Here is a 20341-nt window from a genome sequence, read left to right as displayed (position 1 = left end):
CTGTACCATTTTCTAGATTCCACATATATGCATTAATACACGATATTTGTTTTTCTCTTTTTGACTTACTAGCATTGCTTATGGTCAGAAGGACCTCTGGTTGGTAAATAGCACTTCAACCAGGCCAGTCTTAACCACCTGGTAGGAAACCATGTCTGGGGCATTGCTGAGTGAAGGGGTTCTTGTAACTGGGCATGTCCCTTGTGGGGACTCTGGAAACTCTTCTTGTGGAATTGTGATGAGAAATACTGGCTCCTGTGGTTGAGCCAGGGAGTGCCCTGTACCTGCCCGATCCTTGCACCTGAGCTGTCTCCTGGGGGTGGGCAGGCGCGGCCATGTGGACAACTGTGAGGACCCCTCCTTCCGCGAAGGCCAGAAACCCCTGGGGCCATTTTGTAGCTCCACTGGGCTACCTGCCCCGGAGCCTTCCAAGTAAATCTGGTGCCCAGAACAGCCTCTGGTAGTCTGAATGCAATCTCATGGCATATATAAATATATGCATGTGTGTACCGTACTAAATATAATTACATGTACAATATACATATTCTGTATATATATATATGATGTACATGTGTATGTATATATATGTATCTACGTATATACATAGACTGATGGATTGATTTTGTTTGTAATTCTATTTCAGCCACCATCGGGCCTCCAGAAGACATCTGGGTGACCCCAGAAGAAGGTTCCCTTATCATCAGCTTTTCTTCTCCCTTTGATGTCCCTGCCTCCGTGGCCTTTTTTTGGTATTATGTCTACTACTGGGAAAAGGGAGGAAGCAAACAGGCAAGAGCATTTTTCCTCTTTGTTTTTGATTTTCATTTCTTTGGAGTTTCTGGATAGCAAAAGAAAGTCTACTTTAAAGTGGCCAAGGACACCAGGGTATCCCAGTATCCCCTTAGGGGCTGAGCCTTAGCGGTTCTGATCTTTCTCTTCAGGACCTCTGCTTCTACTCACTGTGCTGAGACTCCCCTCCCACCAGACCCATCTGCAGGGCCCTCTCTGCCTGGTATCACATGGTCCCCATGGTCTGGGTCTGGACTCAGCCGGTGCCCATGGTGCCTTTGCCACACTCCGGAGTTTGGGGAGCTTCTGTGGGCCTGTTTCTACAGCAATGAATTTACTACTGCAGTCTGCAAGGTTTAACTATATGAATTCTCTGGTTTGCATGGTTTGCAAAGAGGGCAATATGAATAGGTGAAAAGTCTACTGGAAGGAGAGAGAGTGTTCTAGGGAGAAGAGCCAGTAGGTTGGAAAAGGCTCGGCACATTTGGGGAACTGCACGTGCTCGGATCCTTTAGAAATGCAGGCCACGTGAGGGGCTGGGGCAAGGTAAGGTTGACAAAGGTGGGTCAGACCAAAAGGGGTCTGGTCAGCCCTGGGTAGCACAAGAAAAAACTGACGGCCTTTAATCACCTCCAGTATCTGATTATCCAAGCTACATTCTTTTTCCTCTATTTTTTGGCCACGCCACACGGCATGCGGAATCTTAGTTCCCCAACCAGGGATCGAACCCACACCTCCTGCAGTGGAAGCGTGGAGTCGTAACCACTGGACCACCAGGGAAGTCCCTCCAAGCTACATTTAGTGATGTTTTACTACCTGTGTAAATTCGTGATTTCCTAAGTTCAACATTATTATAATTTTTTATAAGAATAAGAGCTTATGTTTATCCAGAGCTTTCTTTGTGTCTGGCACCTGGCCCAGGCACTTTAGATACATCATCTCATTTAACCTTTACACCCACCTGTTTCACAGAGAGGGAAACCAAGTGGTTAAGTAACTAGCCCAAGGCCAGCAACTGACAGCAAAGCAGAGGAGACATCTAGCCTCAAGGTCCATGCTCTTAATTGCTGTTTCTCTCCCACATAGTTGATGTTTGCACTTGCTCTTCATTTCTTTGTGGTGAGTGTAAAAACACCGAGGAAGGCAAAACTCACTGAAGAACAGGCTCTTAGCAAATAGGGAAGAAAGAAATAATCGTTTCCAGGGACCGGAAATCCTGAGGTCAAGGTCTGGTCAACTGGAGTAGAGAACGCCTGGAAGAATGCAGAAGGGATTCCCCTTTCTCCCTTTCAGCCAGAGCATGTATACTTTGGACTTTCATGAACAAAAGATTCTGGGGCTAAAGTAACTCTGAAAGCCACCTGTACGATCTCCTTTCCAGCTGTGAGTCTGTATGTCAGGGGTCCCCAAGTCCAACCCCTAGATTTGCTCGAAGGATGCATGGGACTCAGTGTATAGTTGTACTCGAGGCTGTGATTTATTCCAGAGAAAAGACACAAAACAAACTCAGCAAAGGGAAGAGGCACATGGGGCAAAGTCTAAAGGAATCCAGGCATAAGCTTCCGAGTCTTCCCCTGGAAGTCACCCAGGACACACTTAACAACAAGAGTGACGTGACAGCACGTGTGAAATCTTATCTACCAGAGAAGCTCGTTAGAGGCTCAGTGCCCAGGGCTTTTACTGGGGGCTGGTCACACAGGCACCCTCTGCCCAACATAGACACCAAAACTCCAGACTCCCAGAGGGAGAGCAGGTGTTCAGCATAAAGAGCATTGTTTATACAGGAAACCACCCTTATCAGTCAGGGAATGGCGGAAACACTGCTCAAATCCAAGTCCCAGATGCCAGCCTTGGGTCAGCCTTGCAAGCAAGCCTTTCTAAGGACAGCGGTCTCAGGCCTGCATGGTAGCTCTTCTCCGCAGTCTGTGATTCTAACTTTTGGAATAGCCAACTGGCTGCCAAAATAAACTACTCAAAAAGAATGTTGTCCTTAAAATTGCTTTCTGTGACATCAGGAGTAAAACTGTTTCTCCTCTGCCATGGCAGTCATCATTTCAAATCGGAGGGAAAAAAAATTAAAACTCATCTCTAATCCTACTATTCAAATATAATATGATCATTTTGTATTTTTAAAAATAAGATCATGGGACTTCCCTGGCGGCCCAGTGGTTAAGACTCCGCGCTTCCACTGCACGGGGCGCGGGCTCAATCCCTGGTCGGGGAACTTAGGTCCCGCAGCGTGGCCAAATAAATAAATAAATAATAAGATGATGTTCTATATACTGTTGAAAAATCTGCCTTTTTTCAGTCAACATATGTAAGCAGCTTCACCTCCACGTTCCGGAGTGTGTGTGATATTCCACCATTTCAAATGGCTATAGTATATTCTACTGTAGTATCTCAAAATCAGAAAGCAGTCCTGGGGCTTCCCTGGTGGCGCAGTGGTTGAGAGTCCGCCTGCCGATGCAGGGGACACAGGTTCGTGCCCCGGTCCGGGAAGATCCCACATGCCGCGGAGCGGCTAGGCCCGTGAGCCATGGCCGCTGAACCTGCGCGTCTGGAGCCTGTGCTCCGCAACGGGAGAGGCCACAACAGTGAGAGGCCCGCCTACCGCAAAAAAAAAAAAATCCGCCTGTCAATGCAGAGGACACAGGTTCGATCCCTGGTCCGGGAAGGTCCCACATGCATACCTCGGAGCTACAGAGGCCACACACCGCAACTACTGAAGCCCGCACGCCTAGAGCCCACGCTCCGCAACAAGAGAAGCCACCGCAATGAGAAGCCCGCGCACCGCGCAAAGAGTAGACCCCGCCCGCCGCAACTAGAGAAAGCCCGCACGCAGCAACGAAGACCCACAGCAGACAAAAAAAAAAAAAAATGAAAGCAGTCCTTTATGAGAAATCCTATATAGCCGTAATATAGTGGGTTTTTTTCTCCTTTCCCTGTGGAACAGTGACAGTTTGTCTGAGGTGAGAGTGAGGAACCATTGACTGACCATGTGGAGGTGACAAGACCCGAGGGAGGGTAGCAGCAGGGAGGGAAGGAGGGGACAGAATCCGCTAAGAATTTGGGACCCAACTCTTTCCTGATGACATAAATCACTCAGATCATTTTGACCAAAACTATAAAAGGAGTCAGCACATTTCAGTGAAAACCAGAAGCAGATTGGGAACCAAAGGAACATTATCTCCTAGAATGACTTTTTTCCTTTATTTGTTGACTAACTTCAAGTATCTAGATGAGATTAACCATGAAATACAAAATGTTCATTTGAAAGGAGAAAATTTCGTCCTAGAAACTGGGATTTGCTAAATTCCAGCTTTGGACCCTCCATTGCTGTGATGGGGCTTCGGTTGGGCCCTCGGACCTCACAGCCAGAAACACAGCTCTAATGCCATCAGCATCTTTCTTGACGTTCCTCACCAATTTTCACATATAAAATTTGTCTGCTATAAGCATATGTGATACATATAAAATTGGTATTGTTTGTTTAGAAACAGAATTACCTTCTTCTTTGGTTATTGTGTTCAGCGTGATATTTGAGGAAACATTGGAGAAGATGGAAGGGGCTTGACCATATCTATGTGGGTGATTTTCAGGTGTGGTTCTTGGTGTATTTTACGTAGGTGACACACCGTGTCAGGAGCAACTTCATCACGTTGAATGATTTAAAACCCTTAAGAGTATACTGTTTCCAACTCAAGGCAGAACTGTTTTTGGCAAAAGAAAACATCTCTAGACCTGGGCATTTAAGCAACATATCTTGCTCCGAAACAACAGTGGATGGTAATGTATGCTTTCTTAAGTCCTTTCTGAGATGGGAACAGAACACTCCTAAAATAGTGCAATCAGGGATTCCTTATTAGGTGGAGGGTGGTGAGAGTGCGGAGACCCAGAGAGAAGGGGCTAGGACAGCACTTCACTGTAGACATAACAAGCTCGTGCTGAAGTCTCCAGTAGCAAGAGCTGCCAGACAGCTAACACTTGCTTTGTTTTAGGCTTGCCTTTACTAGCTATTAATTAAAGCATACAGGGCTGGGTGGAGGAGGGGCAGTATCCATCCAGTTTACTGGAACTCTATTTATTGCAGTGGTGGCCGAGAACTCTATTTATTGCAGTGGTGGCTAAGAAATTACCCGATGTTTGTATCGTATGTAGGATGGTCATCTTGTTCACTTTTATGTCACCTGTTTAGCCGCTACCAAGCTTCAACAAGTCATCCTGATCTCTATGGGAACCTTTTTGTTGCTGTCAGTGCTGGTGGGGGCCTGTCTCTTCCTGGTACTGAAATACAGAGGCCTGGTTAAATACTGGTTTCACTCTGCACCAAGCATCCCATCACAAATAGAAGAGGTATGTGTGTACACATTTAAAAGGGTGACATGTCAGCCTTTCATGCCCCCCTGGTAACGCCTAAGAGTAGAGCAGTGGACAAAGCCATGACACTGAGATTTGTGTTAAAAGCAGCACTTGGTTCTTTGTACACCCATGTTCATAGCAGCATTATTCACAACGGCCAAAAGGTAGAAACAACCCAAGTGTCCATCGACAGATGAATGTATAAATAAAATGTGGTGGGAGTTCCCTGGCAGTCCAGTGGTTACGACTCGGCGCTTTCACTGCTCTGGCCTCGGGTTCAATCCCTGGTCAGGGAACTACGATCCTGCAAGCCACAGGTGCAGCCAGAAAAACAAGAGAGAGATGTGGTGTATACATATGAATGGAATATTACTCAGCCTTAAAAAGGAAGGGAATTCTGAGACATGCTACAACATGGATGAACCTTGAGGACATTATGATAAGGGAAATAAATTAGTCACAAAAAGACAAATACTACATGATTCCACTTATATGAGGTGCTTAGAGTACTCACATTCACAGAACCAGAATGTAGAATAGTGGTTGCCAGGGTCCGGAGGGAGGGAGGAAATGGGCAGTGAGTGTTTAACGGGGACAGTTTCAGTTTTGCAAAATGAAAAATGTTCTAGGGACTTCCCTGGTGGTCCAGTGGTTAAGACTCCACACTCCCAATGCAGGGGGCCCGGGTTCAATCCCTGGTCAGGGAACTAGATCCCACATGCTGCAACTAAGACCCGGCACAGCCAAATAAATAAATTAATTAATTAAAAAGTTCTAGAGACAGATGGTGGTGATCATTGCCCAACAATGTGAATAGACTTTACACTACTGAGCTGTACACTTAAAAATGGTTAAGATGGTAAATTTTATGTTATGTGTATTTTACCACAATTAAAAAAAAATTGGGGGGCAACTTCCCTGGTGGTCCAGTGGCTAAGACTCGGCACTCCCAATGCAGGGGGTCAGGGTTAAATCCCCCGGGTTCAGGGACCTAGATCCCACATGCCGCCACGAAGATCCCACATGCGGCAACTAAGACCCGGCACAGCCAAATACATTAATTAATTAATTAGTTAAATAAAGTAAAAATTTTTTTTAAAATTTTTTTAATGGCACGAGGTTGGCCAAAAGGTGGCCTGGTCTGGCCCGGACAGGAGATCGGCCGCAGTAGGTCCCTCTGGAGACAACACGAGAGTCCCGGGCTTTTGGAGCCTGGCTGGAGGGGACATGGACCAGTGGGGACAGCAGTCAAGAGCATGAGCTTTGGGTCAGACAGTGTGCAGGCAGGAGGATTCTAGAGTAAACACCCAGAGCCGTGAGTTCAAAGCCTTGCACGCCGAGTACACAGGGGATGTTACTAGTATTTTAAAGGATTTAAGAAAGAAAAGTGGAGTGGGTAGGTCTTATGGAAAGTCCTGTTTTCCTGCCCAGCTCCAGCGACCCCCTGAGGCTCTGCGAGGGAACCAGGCCCTCTGAGGAGACAGCCGGGACGTTCTTGGGATCAGAAGCTAGCTGATACAAGCATATTTGGAACCATTTGCTTCTGGGGGTTCATCATTCTGCAGTAAGATCAGGGTCAAAGTACTGGAAACAGAACCTTATGTTGTTGTAGCTAGTCTGTAAAGACAGAGTGGTGCTTCTAGAAAGAGCTATAGTCACTTGTTTCCCTTCATCTGTCATGAGGTGTTTAAAGTACACAGACGTTATGCGAAGCACATGTTAAATTCCCTACTGGAACCTCCATACAAATGCTGCAGGATTCCACTTCTATCAAGAATCTAAATAGAATAATAGTCAAACTCATAGAAGCAGAGAGTAGCACAGTGGTTACCAGGGGCCAGGCGGCAGGGGGAGCGGGGAGTTGCTTTCAAATGGTATGAAGTTTCAGTTATGCAAGATGAATAAGTTCTGGTTTCTGCTGTACAACATTGTGCCTGTAGGTAGTACTGTGTTGTGCACTTAAAACTGTGTGAAGAAGGTAGAACTCATGTTAGGTGTTCTTACCACAAAAAAAAACCACACAAAAAAAACCTTCCCTGGTTAATACTGTCACAACGTAACAGCTCTCAACTCAGAATTTTACTTGCATCAATAATTTCTGTCTCGGGACTTTCCTGGTGGTCCAGTGGTTAAGGCTCTGAGCTTCCACTGCAGAGGGCACAGGTTCAATCCCTGGACAGGGAACTAAGATCCCGCATTCCACGTGGCACAGGCAAAAAATTTAAAAAACAAACAAACAAATAACTCCGTCTCACAGAACTAGCAGCAGGACCCTAGTAAGTGAATTTAGTACTAGTTGTTCCTTTGGTGCTTGAATCTAAAACATAAAGTGTTTCGGTTCACTTTTCTGAGAAAGTGTGAAAAGTCTATATCAAAGGTCACTGAAGTTACATGAGAATAATGAATCAGGTTTCACTTATATTTTTGAGGTTTCACAAGTGCGCGTGATTCGTGGTTATTCGTCTTCTCATCAGCCAGCTCTAAGCTGACCGTATTTCAGTATCTTTCAGCATTTCCAAGAGCCAGGCAGTTGGTTCTTGGTAACTTGGTAATTGATGGCTAAGCGCAGAGCCAAGGCAGGAGGGCCAGGGCAAGTTAAGGCCTGTGGACCGGCACTTTGCCTTGAGGACCTGCACTTTCTGGTTCGCCCAGGGCTGCATAGCACAGATCCTCTGCACCCCGTGTGTTGTGTGAAGTAGAACCAACCAGTGGGTGGAGTGGCTGAGAAAAATGCTCGTGAACTTTCCCTCTTTGCCCCCATGGTAGTTGAACAAGAGGCTCCATTTCCTCCTTCCCTGAAAAGTTAGAATTCCAGAGACATTTTAGGATTGATAATCCACAAGCCCTCATCCAGTGCAGCAAGTCAGAACTTGCTTTTCCTGAGTTACGCTGCCCTTTCGTGCTTTCAGAGTATTCCCTGGGTTGGCCCTTGGATTCGTGTGAGTTATTGAGATGGGGGGTGAACAGGGGTCCGGTTTTAGAAGTTACTTCGTTGGTGGACAGAATTGGAAGTTATACCTGAATGAAATAGGATTATGCCAACTAAAACTAAAGTATGAAGTTCTGGTATTTGGAACTGATAAACAAATTATGATAATGGTGTTCAACCTTTTCAAGTATTTAAAGGATCCAGCTCAGCCCATCTTAGACGCCTTGGACAAGGACAGCTCACCAAAGGATGATGCCTGGGACTCTGTGTCCATCGTGTCGTTTCCAGAGAATAAGCAAGAAGACATTCTCCAAAACACTTTGAACCAAAGCACGGATCCAAGCCACCAGCCCGTGGAAGGAGGACCCTGAGACAGTGAAGCTGCGGATGTGCCTGTCAGGACTTGATGGAGCCCACGACTCCTTATTCCTGTCATGAAAAGACCCGGGGGTGCCTGGGGAGAGGTCCTGGGTCCTGTGGGAGAGAAAAACTTACTTTTTTTTAAACTAAGAATTTCCTAAATCCTACAAGTTTCTAGACTGATTCTACATACCAAAAAAATTAAGGTTTCTCTTAAACACTAAAAAGGCCCATAATTATTTGTTATCAAAATGGCTGTGGCACCCCTCTGATATTTTGTACATTGTGGGTGGGGCCAGGCGGTCAGGAGACGGGGTCCTCTCCTGGCTATGGCAAGGAGCTTGGGCCCCTTGGGCAGGTCACCTAAGCTGTCCCAGCCTCTCCCTGTAACAAGGGACACTGAGTGTCCTGGCTTAAAATGTGATTAATCCTGTAAATAGTTTCCTATTAATTTAAGGGTCATTTTTTTCTTTTCAAGCTAGAAGTAAAAGACTGTATAGTTAACTTTTTAAAAGTCTGTGAAGTTTTTCCTCTTCACCTTCTTTATTTTGGTCTATTTTCTGCAAAGTTTCAACTTTTAAAAATGACTATATCTAAATTTTTGTTTTCTTAAATAACACCCAGTAGAGCTACCCAGAGGCCTCATGGTCACACAGCAAGAAATTTTGACCTGTGTCACTTGATTCCTCGAAAAGTTAGGAAGGGGATTCTCAGAAGCTGCATCAGCGCTGCATTTGTACGTGATATGTCACACGTGTTGAGCAAGGCATGTAAAGAGAATTAGGCAATGGGCAATAGTGATGGCCACTGGGCCTGCAAGTCTTCTGATGATGCAAGTACTGATGGGTTATTTTGTTCAGAGGATATTAATTAAAAGTCCATTTATATGGGGGCTTCCCTGGTGGTCCAGTGGTTAAGACTCCACGCTCCCAATGCAGGGGGGCCTGGGTTCGATCCCTGGTCAGGGAACTTCATCCCACATGCCGCAACTAAAAGATCCTGCGTGCCACAACTAAGACCCGGCACAGCCAAATAAATAAATAAAAGGAAATATATTCTAAAAAATAAAATCCATATATATGACTCTTAACGTTTAGGAGATGGATGCGTAGCTTCACTCCTCCCCTCCAACACGCACACAAAGTGACATGTTGCCGTAAGGTTGCTTGAGAAAGAAGCCCCTACTGGCAGCCTAACCTTGACAGTGGGAAGAGGCGATGCTGACAGGAGGTACATGAAGCTTCCAGCACCGGTCGATGGAACCACCTTCTGTGTCTCTGTTGGGGCCCTGTGCCTCTGGTGAGGAATTGGCTCTTGGGCTGACTTTCTAACCAATCATTGTGCACCCTTCCATCCAGGGTGACATGAGAGAAAAGGACACCCACCCACCCCCAGGCGAGTCCCCTTGTGAGATGTCTGTTGATTAGGTGCACCTTGAGTTGGGACAGGTTTGGAGAAAGAGTTAGTAGAGGGAAATGGTAAAGACCTCCCTCAAATCATTTAGGAAATGTAAGATAGAAGAGCTTCCTCTGTTGGGCCACACGAAGCAGCCCAGCGAGGAGAGGAGGACATGTATACAGCAGGAAGAGAACTGGTTAAGAGTTTGAACCCAGCAGAAAGGGGGACAGATCAGCTCTGTTAGGAATAAGCTCTTCTGTGCCACCCTCCATAAAAGGAGGTGCCAGCTAGTCGGGGGCAAGCAGGCTGGCCGTGGGGACCAGATTCCGATAAGGCTGAACTGGGTTCAGGGTGGAATCAGTCCAGTGTCCTGGGGCAGACTGGGGTTCAGGCTCAGAAAGGCCCTTCTTAATTGCAGGCAGCAGCTTCAGTGAGTGACAGACTCAGAGCCCAAGCCCAGGGTCAGCACTATTTCCAGGTGCCACTCAAGGGCCAAACTCTACAAGGTTATTGCTTTATAGGGGAGGGGCTACACTGACACCCAACTGGGTTCACCAAGCGTCCAACCGTGCTTCTCCTCTCAGGCCCGCGCCATCCTTCCTCAGTAAGCATCCCCAGGGGGCATGGGGCTGGCCTGTTATCCAGCCCCAGGGAGAAAGGACAGGAATTATTTGAGCAAGTAAGATACTCCTTTTTAATAGTATTTTCCGAAAAGAAACACCTGGTTCTACTTTGTCAAATAAATGACTAAGCAATGGGATTAATACTTATACTAACTTGGGACATTAATTTCTAGTCAAGCTAAGTACATAATCATGTTTGAGCTGGAAAAAGTCTATAAATTACCTATAACAGGGCAAACTGCCGCCCAGTTTGCTGCCAAATCCAGCCTGCTCCCTGTTTTTGTACAGGCTGTAAGCTAAAAATAGTTTTTACATCTTTAAATGGTTGAAAAAATCAAAAGAAGAATAATATTTCATCACACATGAAAAGTATATGAAATTTACATTTGAGTGTCCGTAAGTAAACTTTTATTGGGACCCCATGGCTGCTTTTGCACTGCAAGGCAGAATTGAGTAGTTGCAAGAGACTGTTTGCCTACAAAGCCTAAAATATTTACTACCTGAACGCTTACAGAAAGAGTTTGATGACCCCTGATCTGTACAATGCAGTGTTCATTGTATAGGAGAAAACAGACTCACTTCCATTATTTAGGTTTATACAGTTACAGAAGGTCCCTACAACACCCCATTTGATACCGAGACTGTTTAATTCAAGGTTCATATATTATACGGGAGGAGGGGTATTTGATTCTTGCATGTATTCTATAAAGCGCATTATGGACTATGTACCCTGGATACAATTTAGGAGTATGAAGATCAATGGAGGAAAGTAGGCCCTACATCAATAACAGGTCACCCAGAGATGATGGGTGAGTTGGATCAAGGACGCTGCCACTCCATAATGTACCGTTATGTGAATTAGATAAGACACCCATCTTTCAAGACACTTTGATTTGTGCCACGAATTTTCTTTTTAAGTGAACATGCCATCTCCTGCGCCTCAGTGTGAATAGCGCCCCCTGGGGGTTCTGCAGCGCTCAGCTTGCAGATTGCAGACAACTTCAGCGCCCTGGGACAGGAAGCTGCTGGGTGAAACCCTCTTGTTCTGGATGGTGCCAAGGCCAGCAGGGCGAGGAGCTGAGGGACATGGCGGTGGAGAGGGGAGGCCCCCAGGGGGGAGTTGGAGGAGGGATAGGGTCAGAGAAGGGAGACTGTCTCCATATCTGTAGGTCACTGGCTGGTGTACTGTAACTGGAGAAACTGCTGCTGCCCTCTCACCAGAAACTACCAGCGTGGAGAACGGCACAGGTCCTAGCCCGTGATTGGGGCATCTGCCTTTGTGACTTTTATTTCATTTACCATCACTTATCTCTGTCCATAGTGTTTTTTAGAAGTCTGCATAGTCACAAGTTATGCTGCTTTCAACTACTGGGAAACAACTGTGTATCCCTAAGGTGCCCCAGGGCCCTCCAAAATAACTTTGCTTTATGCCAGAAAGCCTGTATTTTAGGCGAGAACATCCTAAACCGTCCCAACTGTTTGGTGAGAGTTCGAATCCACACAGGCATCTCCCCGTGGAGCAGTCAGACCTCCCACTCCTCAATGCTCACAGGCTCTACTAAGAAGCAACAGCTCTCTGATGGGGATACAGTAAAAGTGACCTCTTCCTCCTTGCTTCCAGCTTGTGCTGAGGGAAGATGGCCAGCTGCCTCGGGGGGGCACAGAAGCTGGTCAGAGTGGATACTTGGAGCAGCACTTGGCTCCGGGGAGGGATCTGGTCAGTGCCATTTGCCAACACTCTAGGAAGACTGAGATGCCACCTAAAATTTCAAACCGATAATGAAATACAGGCAGCAGTGGCTTCTCCAGGCCCCCCATTTATTAAAGAAAGGGGGGAGGCAGACCCCCCCCAGGGTTTCTTTACGTACATACCCCTGGTTAAAACATAATCACTTGCAAAAGACATTAACTACTTTTCCCTTGTAATTAAATAGTGCTGTGAAAAACAATTTATAATAAATATGAATTGGACTTGTTTCACTTTTGCATTCAAATGAATAGAACTATTTGATATCGTCCCTGTAGATAATAAGTGTACTTTTTGTAGTTGAGAGAATGAGAGAAGGCCTAAGCCCTCCAAGAGCTGATGAGTCCACATAGGACTCTGAGGCCCTTGCCAATGGGCAAGTAAAGGGCCTGGCATAAAATTCAATTAACCAATTAAACCGATATGCTTCTTTACTAGCTGCTTTCTGAAGTGTTGCTGTGAACCTTAGTATGACTGTGTGTAACTCCAGCTACCCCAAACACTTCTCAAGTGGCCAGCCCCATGCTACAACTAAAAGATGAACACAGCACCAATAGTTACGGCCATGTGTACGTTTGTACAGGTTGTGCACTGCACAACCCCAGGGGTGTCATTTACATACACAGAATACAAATGTATTTGGTTCCTTTGAGATTTAGAATTTCCTCATGAAAAACTGTCAAAATTAATGGTAAGGGGGCTTCCCTGGTGGCGCGGTGGTTGAGAGTCCGCCTGCCGATGCAGGGGACACGGGTTCTGCCCCGGTCCGGGAAGATGCCACATGCCGCGGAGTGGCTGGGCCCGTGAGCCATGGCCGCTGAGCCTGCGCGTCCGGAGCCTGTGCTCCGCAACGGGAGAGGCCACGGCAGTGAGAGGCCCGCGTACCGCAAAAAAAAAAAAAAAAAAAAAAAAAAAAAATTAATGGTAAGGTTTCCATGCTAACTTGCAAAATCAGTTTTAAAACTTATTACACACCAAAAAGCCACTAGTAGACTTTAGATGGTAACATGAATTTCTTTTTACTCTGTTTTCCAGCGATTTTCTAGAGAATATTCCTTTTCATAATGAAATAATGGGAATTCCCTGGCAGTCCAGTGGTTAGGACTCCGAGCCTCCCCTGCAGGGGGCACGGGTTCGATTGCTGGTCGGAGAACTAAGATCCCGCAAGCCATGCAGGGCAGCCAAAATAAATAAATAAAATAAAATTTGATGAAATAATGTCACAAATTTTGTATAAAATGAAAGCTCAGTGCTCTGGTCCAAGAGACACTGGGATGGAAGAGACTGAAAACAGGCAGATTTCAGGATAAGGTTATATACTCCCCCTCCCCCCACATCTGGGTTTTTCTTCAACCAGACAAGAAGCATTTATATATGTAAAGATTATAATTTGTTACACACAAATTGTATATCTCCTCTGTCATATCACAGGGCCACTTTAGTTCAAGTCTACATACTGCTGTTAGTAAAAATTACAACGAACATGTTCTGTTTGACTTATTAATCAGTCTCTCTCCACACAAGGTACTTTAATAATTATAAAGGAGAAAAATAGCTACTTTATAGTGGAGATACCTGGTGGACACCACCTTGGGCATTAAGGCAGGCAAAGTTAAAATCACCAGTACTGGGACAGATGTGTGCTTGCTTTGATGTCCTGAAAACATAAGCTCTGTGTTATTCCTGCCCAAACTGTATAACCAGAATCTACTCCTGATGGGACATCAGACAAACCAAAATTGAGGGGCATTCTACACAACAGCTGGTCTGCATTCTTCAAAAATACCTAGTCATGGGCTTCCCTGGTGGCACAGTGGCTAAGAATCCACCTGCCAATGCAGGGGACACAGGTTCGAGCCCTGGTCCAGGAAGATCCCACATGCCACAGAGCAACTAAGCCCGTGTGCCACAACTACTGAGCCTGTGCTCTAGAGCTCGCAAGCCACAACTACTGAGTCCGCGTGCCACAACCACTGAAGCCCGTGCACCTAGAGCCCGTGTTCCGCAACAAGAGAAGCCACAACAATGAGAAGCCCACACACTGCAACGAAGAGTAGCCCCTGCTCGCCGCAACTAGAGAAAGTCCACAGCAATGAAGACCCAACACAGCCAAAAATAAAAACAAACAAATAAATAAATGTATTTAAAGAAAAAGAAAACCTAGTCATGAATGACAAAGGTTGAAGTTGTCCAAAGTTAAGAGCCATTAAAGGGCCATGACAACTAAATGCAATGTGTGATCACGGACTGGATTCTGGAACTGAAAATAACTTATTTTTCTTTACTATAAATCATACTAGTGGGGCACTTGGCAAAATTTGAATGAAGTGCTTAGTGCTGTATCAACGTTAACTTCCTGATTTTGGTATTGTACAGCAGTTGTGATTTGGGGAAATATACACGGAACTATTCAAGGGTAAAGAGCCATCCTGTCTGCAGCATATTGTCAAAGGTCTCAGAAAAAAAATAGACTAAAGCAAGTGCGGTAAAATGTCAACCTTTGGGGAATCTAAAGTTTATACAGGAATTCTCTGAGTTATTTTTGTAACTTTCCTGTAAGTCTGAAGTTATTTCAAAATAAAGTTATTCAATCTCTACGTTGATAACTTTCATAACAGGAAGTAAATACACTTAGCCTCATACTGAATCCCTTTTTGTCACCTGGACAAGGTGCTCCTAAATCAAAGATCTGGTGATCTCCGCACTGTCATTATCCATGGGGGTCTAGAAGGTTTGCCCTGCCACACTGACATGTAGAAATTTAAAATATCCTATTTGCTGCAGCTTAAAGAATTGAAGAGGCATATACTATCATCTAAAAACCCTACATAGCAGTTTGAATCGTGGCGCGACGAAGCCGTAGGCGGCAGGTTCTCGCTGGGTGTCTGACTAGTACTTTCTCTGCCTTGCTTGTTTGAGCTTCAGCAGAATTCGAAATGGCTGGCGGCAAGGCTGGGAAGGACTCCAGAAAGGCCAAGACAAAGGCGGTTTCCCGCTCGCAGAGAGGAAATACGGTGGGCCGTATTCATGGACACCTGAAATCTAGGGCGACCAGCCATGGACGTGTGAGTGCGACTGCCGCTGTGTACAGCGCAGCCATTCTGGAGTACCTTACCGTGGAGGTACCTGAATTGGCAGGAAATGCATCAAAAGACCAGAAGGTAAAGCGTGTTACCCCTCGTCGCTTGCAACTTGCTATTCGTGGAGATGAAGACTTGGACTCTCTCATCAAGACTACGATTGCTGGTGGTGGTGTCATTCCACACATCCACAAATCTCTGGGAAGAAAGGACAACAGAAGACTGTCTAAAGGATGCCTGGATTCCTTATTATCTCAGGACTCCACATACTCTAACAGCTGTCCAGTGCTGGTGATTCCAGTGGACTGTATCTCTGTGAAAAACACAATTTTGCCTTTTTGTAATTCTGTTTGAGCAAGTTGGAAGTTTAATTAGTTTTCCAATCAACCAAATTTCTGCATTCTAGGCTTAACCATATTTAAGTGTTACTGTGGCTTCAAAGAAGCTATTGATTCTGAAGTAGTGGGTTTTGATTGAGATGACTGTTTTTAAAAAACTGTTTGGATTTTAATTGTGATGTAGAAGTTACAGTAACAAACATTGGGTTTTGTACTGACATTATTTCCACTCCGGTGGATAAGCTCAATAAAGGTCATATCCCCCCCCCAAAATAAAATAAAACAAAATAAATGTTTAAAAATTAAAAAATTAAAACCCTATGTAAAATGACTTAAGCTGTGTTAAATCTGCTACCAAAAAAAAAAAAAAAAGTACTGGCAGGTTCAAAACAAAAACCAACCGACTCCAGATTCTTTTTAACGTGGCATGCCACCTTGTGACAAAAGGCCAAAAAGCCATCAAATGAGGAAGGAAAAACCACTGCAGGCAAAGCCACCAGGGAAAGAAGGACCCAGCTTTATTGATCACTTACTGTTCCCAGGCACCACGAGGCATTCCCTCATGTTAATTCTTAAACCACACTTACAGAGAGACAAACAGCCTCGGGGGTCACATAGCTAATAAATAGCAGTGGCAGAATTAGGGAAAAGCAAATCAACCTGAATTTATAGTCCCCCAAGAATCCCAGCTCCAACACCAGAAATCTCCAGTAACAATGCAACTGGAAATACTCTTCCTCCTCTCTCCATCCTCATCTTTTCTATTCTGCATGTCAAGCTGGCCACTGGCTTTTCCCAAGATCACAACATCCACACCTAAGTTTCCCTCTCCTTTTAATTCCCTGCATTCTATCTATTCTTCTAAAGTCACCAGAGCAGCAGTTTCCCCAAATTTTATTTCTCAACATGTTCCAGGAGATAAATTTCCAGGACTCAAGGATGGAAAACACCATAGAATTGACACTCCCTTCCTGAAAACATACAAGACATAGTGTATAAAAAGCTCTAAGAAAAAAACTTTACAGGAAAAAAATGTTTTAACCTAGTTCAGCCAAGGGTCTCCCAAGGTTCTCTGACCAGCGCACACTTTTTCCTAAAGCAACACCAAGGTTCTAGGGCTGCTCGGGAAATGCTGACTGTGAGAAGAGCAGGACTTCGCCCTCAGGAAGAAAGGGCCTGAGCTGTGATTCCGATCCATGGGCAAGTCACTTCACCTCTCCAGATAAAAGTTCCTACCTCCAATTGTGAGGATGGAATGAGACAATACACAGCACATAGAAAGTTCTCAATACAAGTTAGCAATCAGCATTGAGCAGAAAAATGACATGACGAAATAGGGCCCTCCAGTGGGAAGATTTAGCTGATGGCAGAGTATTAAATGAGGAAAGAAATGATGGACCATGACAGGAATGGTGATGAAAAAATGCTATGCTAAAGGAAGATCAGGTCAATCAGAGTTCTTTATAAACTGCGGTCGAACTTCATTATTTGCAAGTTCACTTCCTCGATAAAACATTTATTTGTAACTCCCAAGTCAATACTCGTGGCACGCCCTGGTCATTTTCAGATATGCTTTGAGTGGTAATTGAGGTCGCCTGTCCCACAGATCCCCCAGCTGAGGTGGAACGAGATGAAGCTCTGCCTTCTTGTTTCAGCTCTCATGCCGTAATGTGTCCTTTCCACAGCCTATTTTGTGCCACCTTTTTCACATTTTTATGTCTTGTTACTGATTTCACTGTGTAAAATGACCCCCAAGACTGGAATGGGCCTTACGGAAAAAATGCATGAGTTAGAAGCTTCCTTGGGGCATATGTTATAGTGCTGCTTGGAGCTCAAGCTTATGAATCAACTATATTAAACAAGGTTTGTTTTTTTCTTTTTACTAGTTATCCAATACACAGTTATATTCAAGTGTCTCCAATTGTTCCAATAATATCCTTTGCAGTTTGGGGGGGTTTCTTGTTTTGGTTTTTTTTTTAATACATCTTTATTGGAGTATAATTGCTTCACAATACCGAGTTAGTTTCTGTTGCACAAGAAAGCGAATCAGCCATATGCATACACATGTCCCCATATCCCCTGCCGCTCGAGCCTCCCTCCCACCCTCCCTGTCCCACCCCTCTAGGTCATCGCAAAGCAATCTCCCTGTGCTATGCTGCTGCTTCCCACAAGCCAACTATTTTACATTCAGTAGTGTGTATGTCAATGCTACTCTCACTTCACCCCAGCCTCGCCCTCCCACCCCATATCATCAAGTCCATTCTCTATGTCTACCTCTTTATTCCTGCCCTGCAACTAGGTTCAGCAGTACCATTTTTTTTTAAGATTCCATATATATGCGTTAACATACGGTATTTGTTTTTCTCTTTCTGACTTACTTCACTCTGTATGACAGTCTCTAGGTCCATCCACCTCACTACAAATAACTCAATTTTGTTGCTTTTTATGGCTGAGTAATATTCCATTGTATAAACGTGCCACATCTTCTTTATCCATTCATCTGTCCATGGACATTTAGGTTGGTTCCATGACCTGGCTATTGTAAATAGTGCTGCAATGAACATTGTGGTGCATGTCTCTTTTTGAATTATGGTTTTCTAAGGGAATATGCCAGGTAGTGGGATTGCTGGGCCATATGGTAATTCTATTTTTATAATTCTATTTTATGAAATTTCTTTCATCAGTGTTTTATAGTTTTCTGAGTACAAGTCTTTTGCCTCCTTAGGCAGGTTTATTCCTAGGTATTTTATTCTTTTTGTTCCAATGGTAAATGGGAGTGTTTCCTTAATTTCTATTTCTGATTTTTTGTTGTTGGTGTATAGGAATGCCAGAGATTTCTGTGCATTGATCTTGTATCCTGCAAACTTACCAAATTCATTGATTAGTTCTAGTAGTTTTCTGGTGGCACCTTTAGGATTTTCTATGTATATTACCATGTCATTGGCGAATAATGAGTTTTACTACTTCTCTTCCAATTTGTATTCCTTTTACTTCTGTTTCTTCTCTGATTGCCACGGCTAGGACTTCCAAAACTATGTTGAATAAGAGTAGCGAGAGTGGACATCCTTGTCTTGCTCCTGATCTTAGAGGAAATGCTTTCAGTTTTTCACCATTGAGTATGATGCTTGCTGTGGGTTTGTCATATATGGCCTTTATTATGTTGAGGGAGGTTCCCTCTATGCCCATTTTCTGGAGAGTTTTTATCATAAATGGGTGTTGAGTTTTGTCAAAAGCTTTTTGTGCATCTACTGAGATGATCATATGGTTTTTACTCCTTAAATTGTTACTGTGGTGTCTCACATTGATTGATTTGAGTATACTTAAGAATCCTTGCATTCCGGGGATAAATCCCACTAGATCATGGTGTATGATCCTTTTAATGTGCTGTTGGATTCTGTCTGCTAGTTCAGGATTTTGTTCAGGATTTTTGCATCTATGTTCAGCAGTGGTATTGGTCTATAATTTTCTTTTTTTGTGGTATCTTTTTCTGGTTTTGGTATCAGGGTGATGGTGGCTTCGTAGAATGAATTTGGGAGTGTTTCTCCCTCTGCAATTTTTTGGAAGAGTTTGAGAAGGATTGGTGTTAGCTCTTCTCTAAATGTTTGATAGAATTCGCCTGTGAAACCATCTGGTCCTGGACTTTTGTTTGTTGGAAGATTTTTAATTATGGTTTCAATTTCATTACTTGTGATAGGCCTGTTTATACTTTCTAATCCTTCCTGGTTCAGTCTTGGAACATTGTACCTTTCCAAGAATTTGTCCATTTCTTTGTGGCTGTCCATTTTATTGGCATATAGTTGTTTGTAGTAGTCTCTTATAATCCATTGTATTTCTGCAATGTCAGTTGTGATTTCTCCTTTTTCATTTCTAATTTTATTGATTTGCATCCTCTCCCTTTTTTTCTTGATGAGTCTGGCTAAGGGTTTATCAATTTTGCTTATCTTCTCAAAGAACCAGCTTTTAGTTTTATTAATCTTTGCTGTTTTCTTCATTTCTATTTCATTTATTTCTGCTCTGATCTTTATGATTTCTTTCCCTCTAATGACTTTGGGTTTTCTTTGTTCTTCTTTCTCTAGTTGTTTTAAGTGTAGAGTTAGATTGTTTATTTGAGATTTTTCTTGTTTCTTGAGGTGAGATTGAATTGCTATAAACTTCCCTCTTAGAACTGCTTTTGCTGCTTCCCATAGGTTTTGGGTCATCGTGTTTTCATTGTCATTTGTTTCTATGTATTTTTTAATTTCTTCTTTGATTTCTTCAGTGATCTCTTGGTTATTCAGTAGTGCACTGTTTAGTCTCCATGTATTGTGTTTTTTACAGTTTTTTTCCTGTAATTGATTTCCAGTCACATAGCGTTGTGGTCAGAAAAGATGCTTAATACAATTACAATTTTCTTAAATTTTCTGAGGCTTGATTTGTGACCCAAGATATGATCTATCCTGGAGAATGTTCCGTGTGCACTTGAGAAGAAAGTGTATTCTGCCACTTTTCGGTGGAATATTCTACAAATACCAATTAGATCTGGTCTATTGTGTCATTTAAAGCTTGTGTTTCCTTATTTATTTTCTGTTTGGATGATCTATTTGGCGTAAGTGGTTTCATGGCTGTTAGCACTTGCCTTACGTATTGAGGTGCTCCTATGTTGGGTGCATAAACATTTATAATTGTTATATCTTCTTCTTGGATTGATCCTTTGATCATTATGTAGTGTCCCTCCTTAT

General features: G+C 43.9%; 1 protein-coding gene and 1 pseudogene across 1 annotated transcript in view; both read left to right on the top strand.

The window, feature by feature from the left end:
• IFNGR2 (interferon gamma receptor 2) overlaps positions 1 to 9655 on the top strand; it is a 35294-nt gene extending 25639 nt beyond the window's left edge. Inside the window, exons 4-7 of the mRNA XM_060010378.1 lie at positions 644 to 789; positions 4416 to 4575; positions 4985 to 5142; positions 8266 to 9655. Of these exons, the coding sequence (XP_059866361.1) occupies positions 644 to 789; positions 4416 to 4575; positions 4985 to 5142; positions 8266 to 8448 (647 nt within the window). The 3' untranslated portion in view covers positions 8449 to 9655. The remainder of the gene's footprint in view (positions 1 to 643; positions 790 to 4415; positions 4576 to 4984; positions 5143 to 8265) is intronic.
• Positions 9656 to 13217: 3562 nt separating this feature from the next.
• Positions 13218 to 15600, top strand: LOC132424580 (histone H2A.Z pseudogene; annotated as a pseudogene).
• The last annotated feature ends 4741 nt before the right edge of the window (positions 15601 to 20341 follow it).

Source organism: Delphinus delphis, chromosome 4 (assembly GCF_949987515.2).
Source record: "Delphinus delphis chromosome 4, mDelDel1.2, whole genome shotgun sequence".
Classification (NCBI taxonomy): domain Eukaryota; kingdom Metazoa; phylum Chordata; class Mammalia; order Artiodactyla; family Delphinidae; genus Delphinus; species Delphinus delphis.
This window is presented reverse-complemented; position numbering and strand designations above follow the sequence as displayed.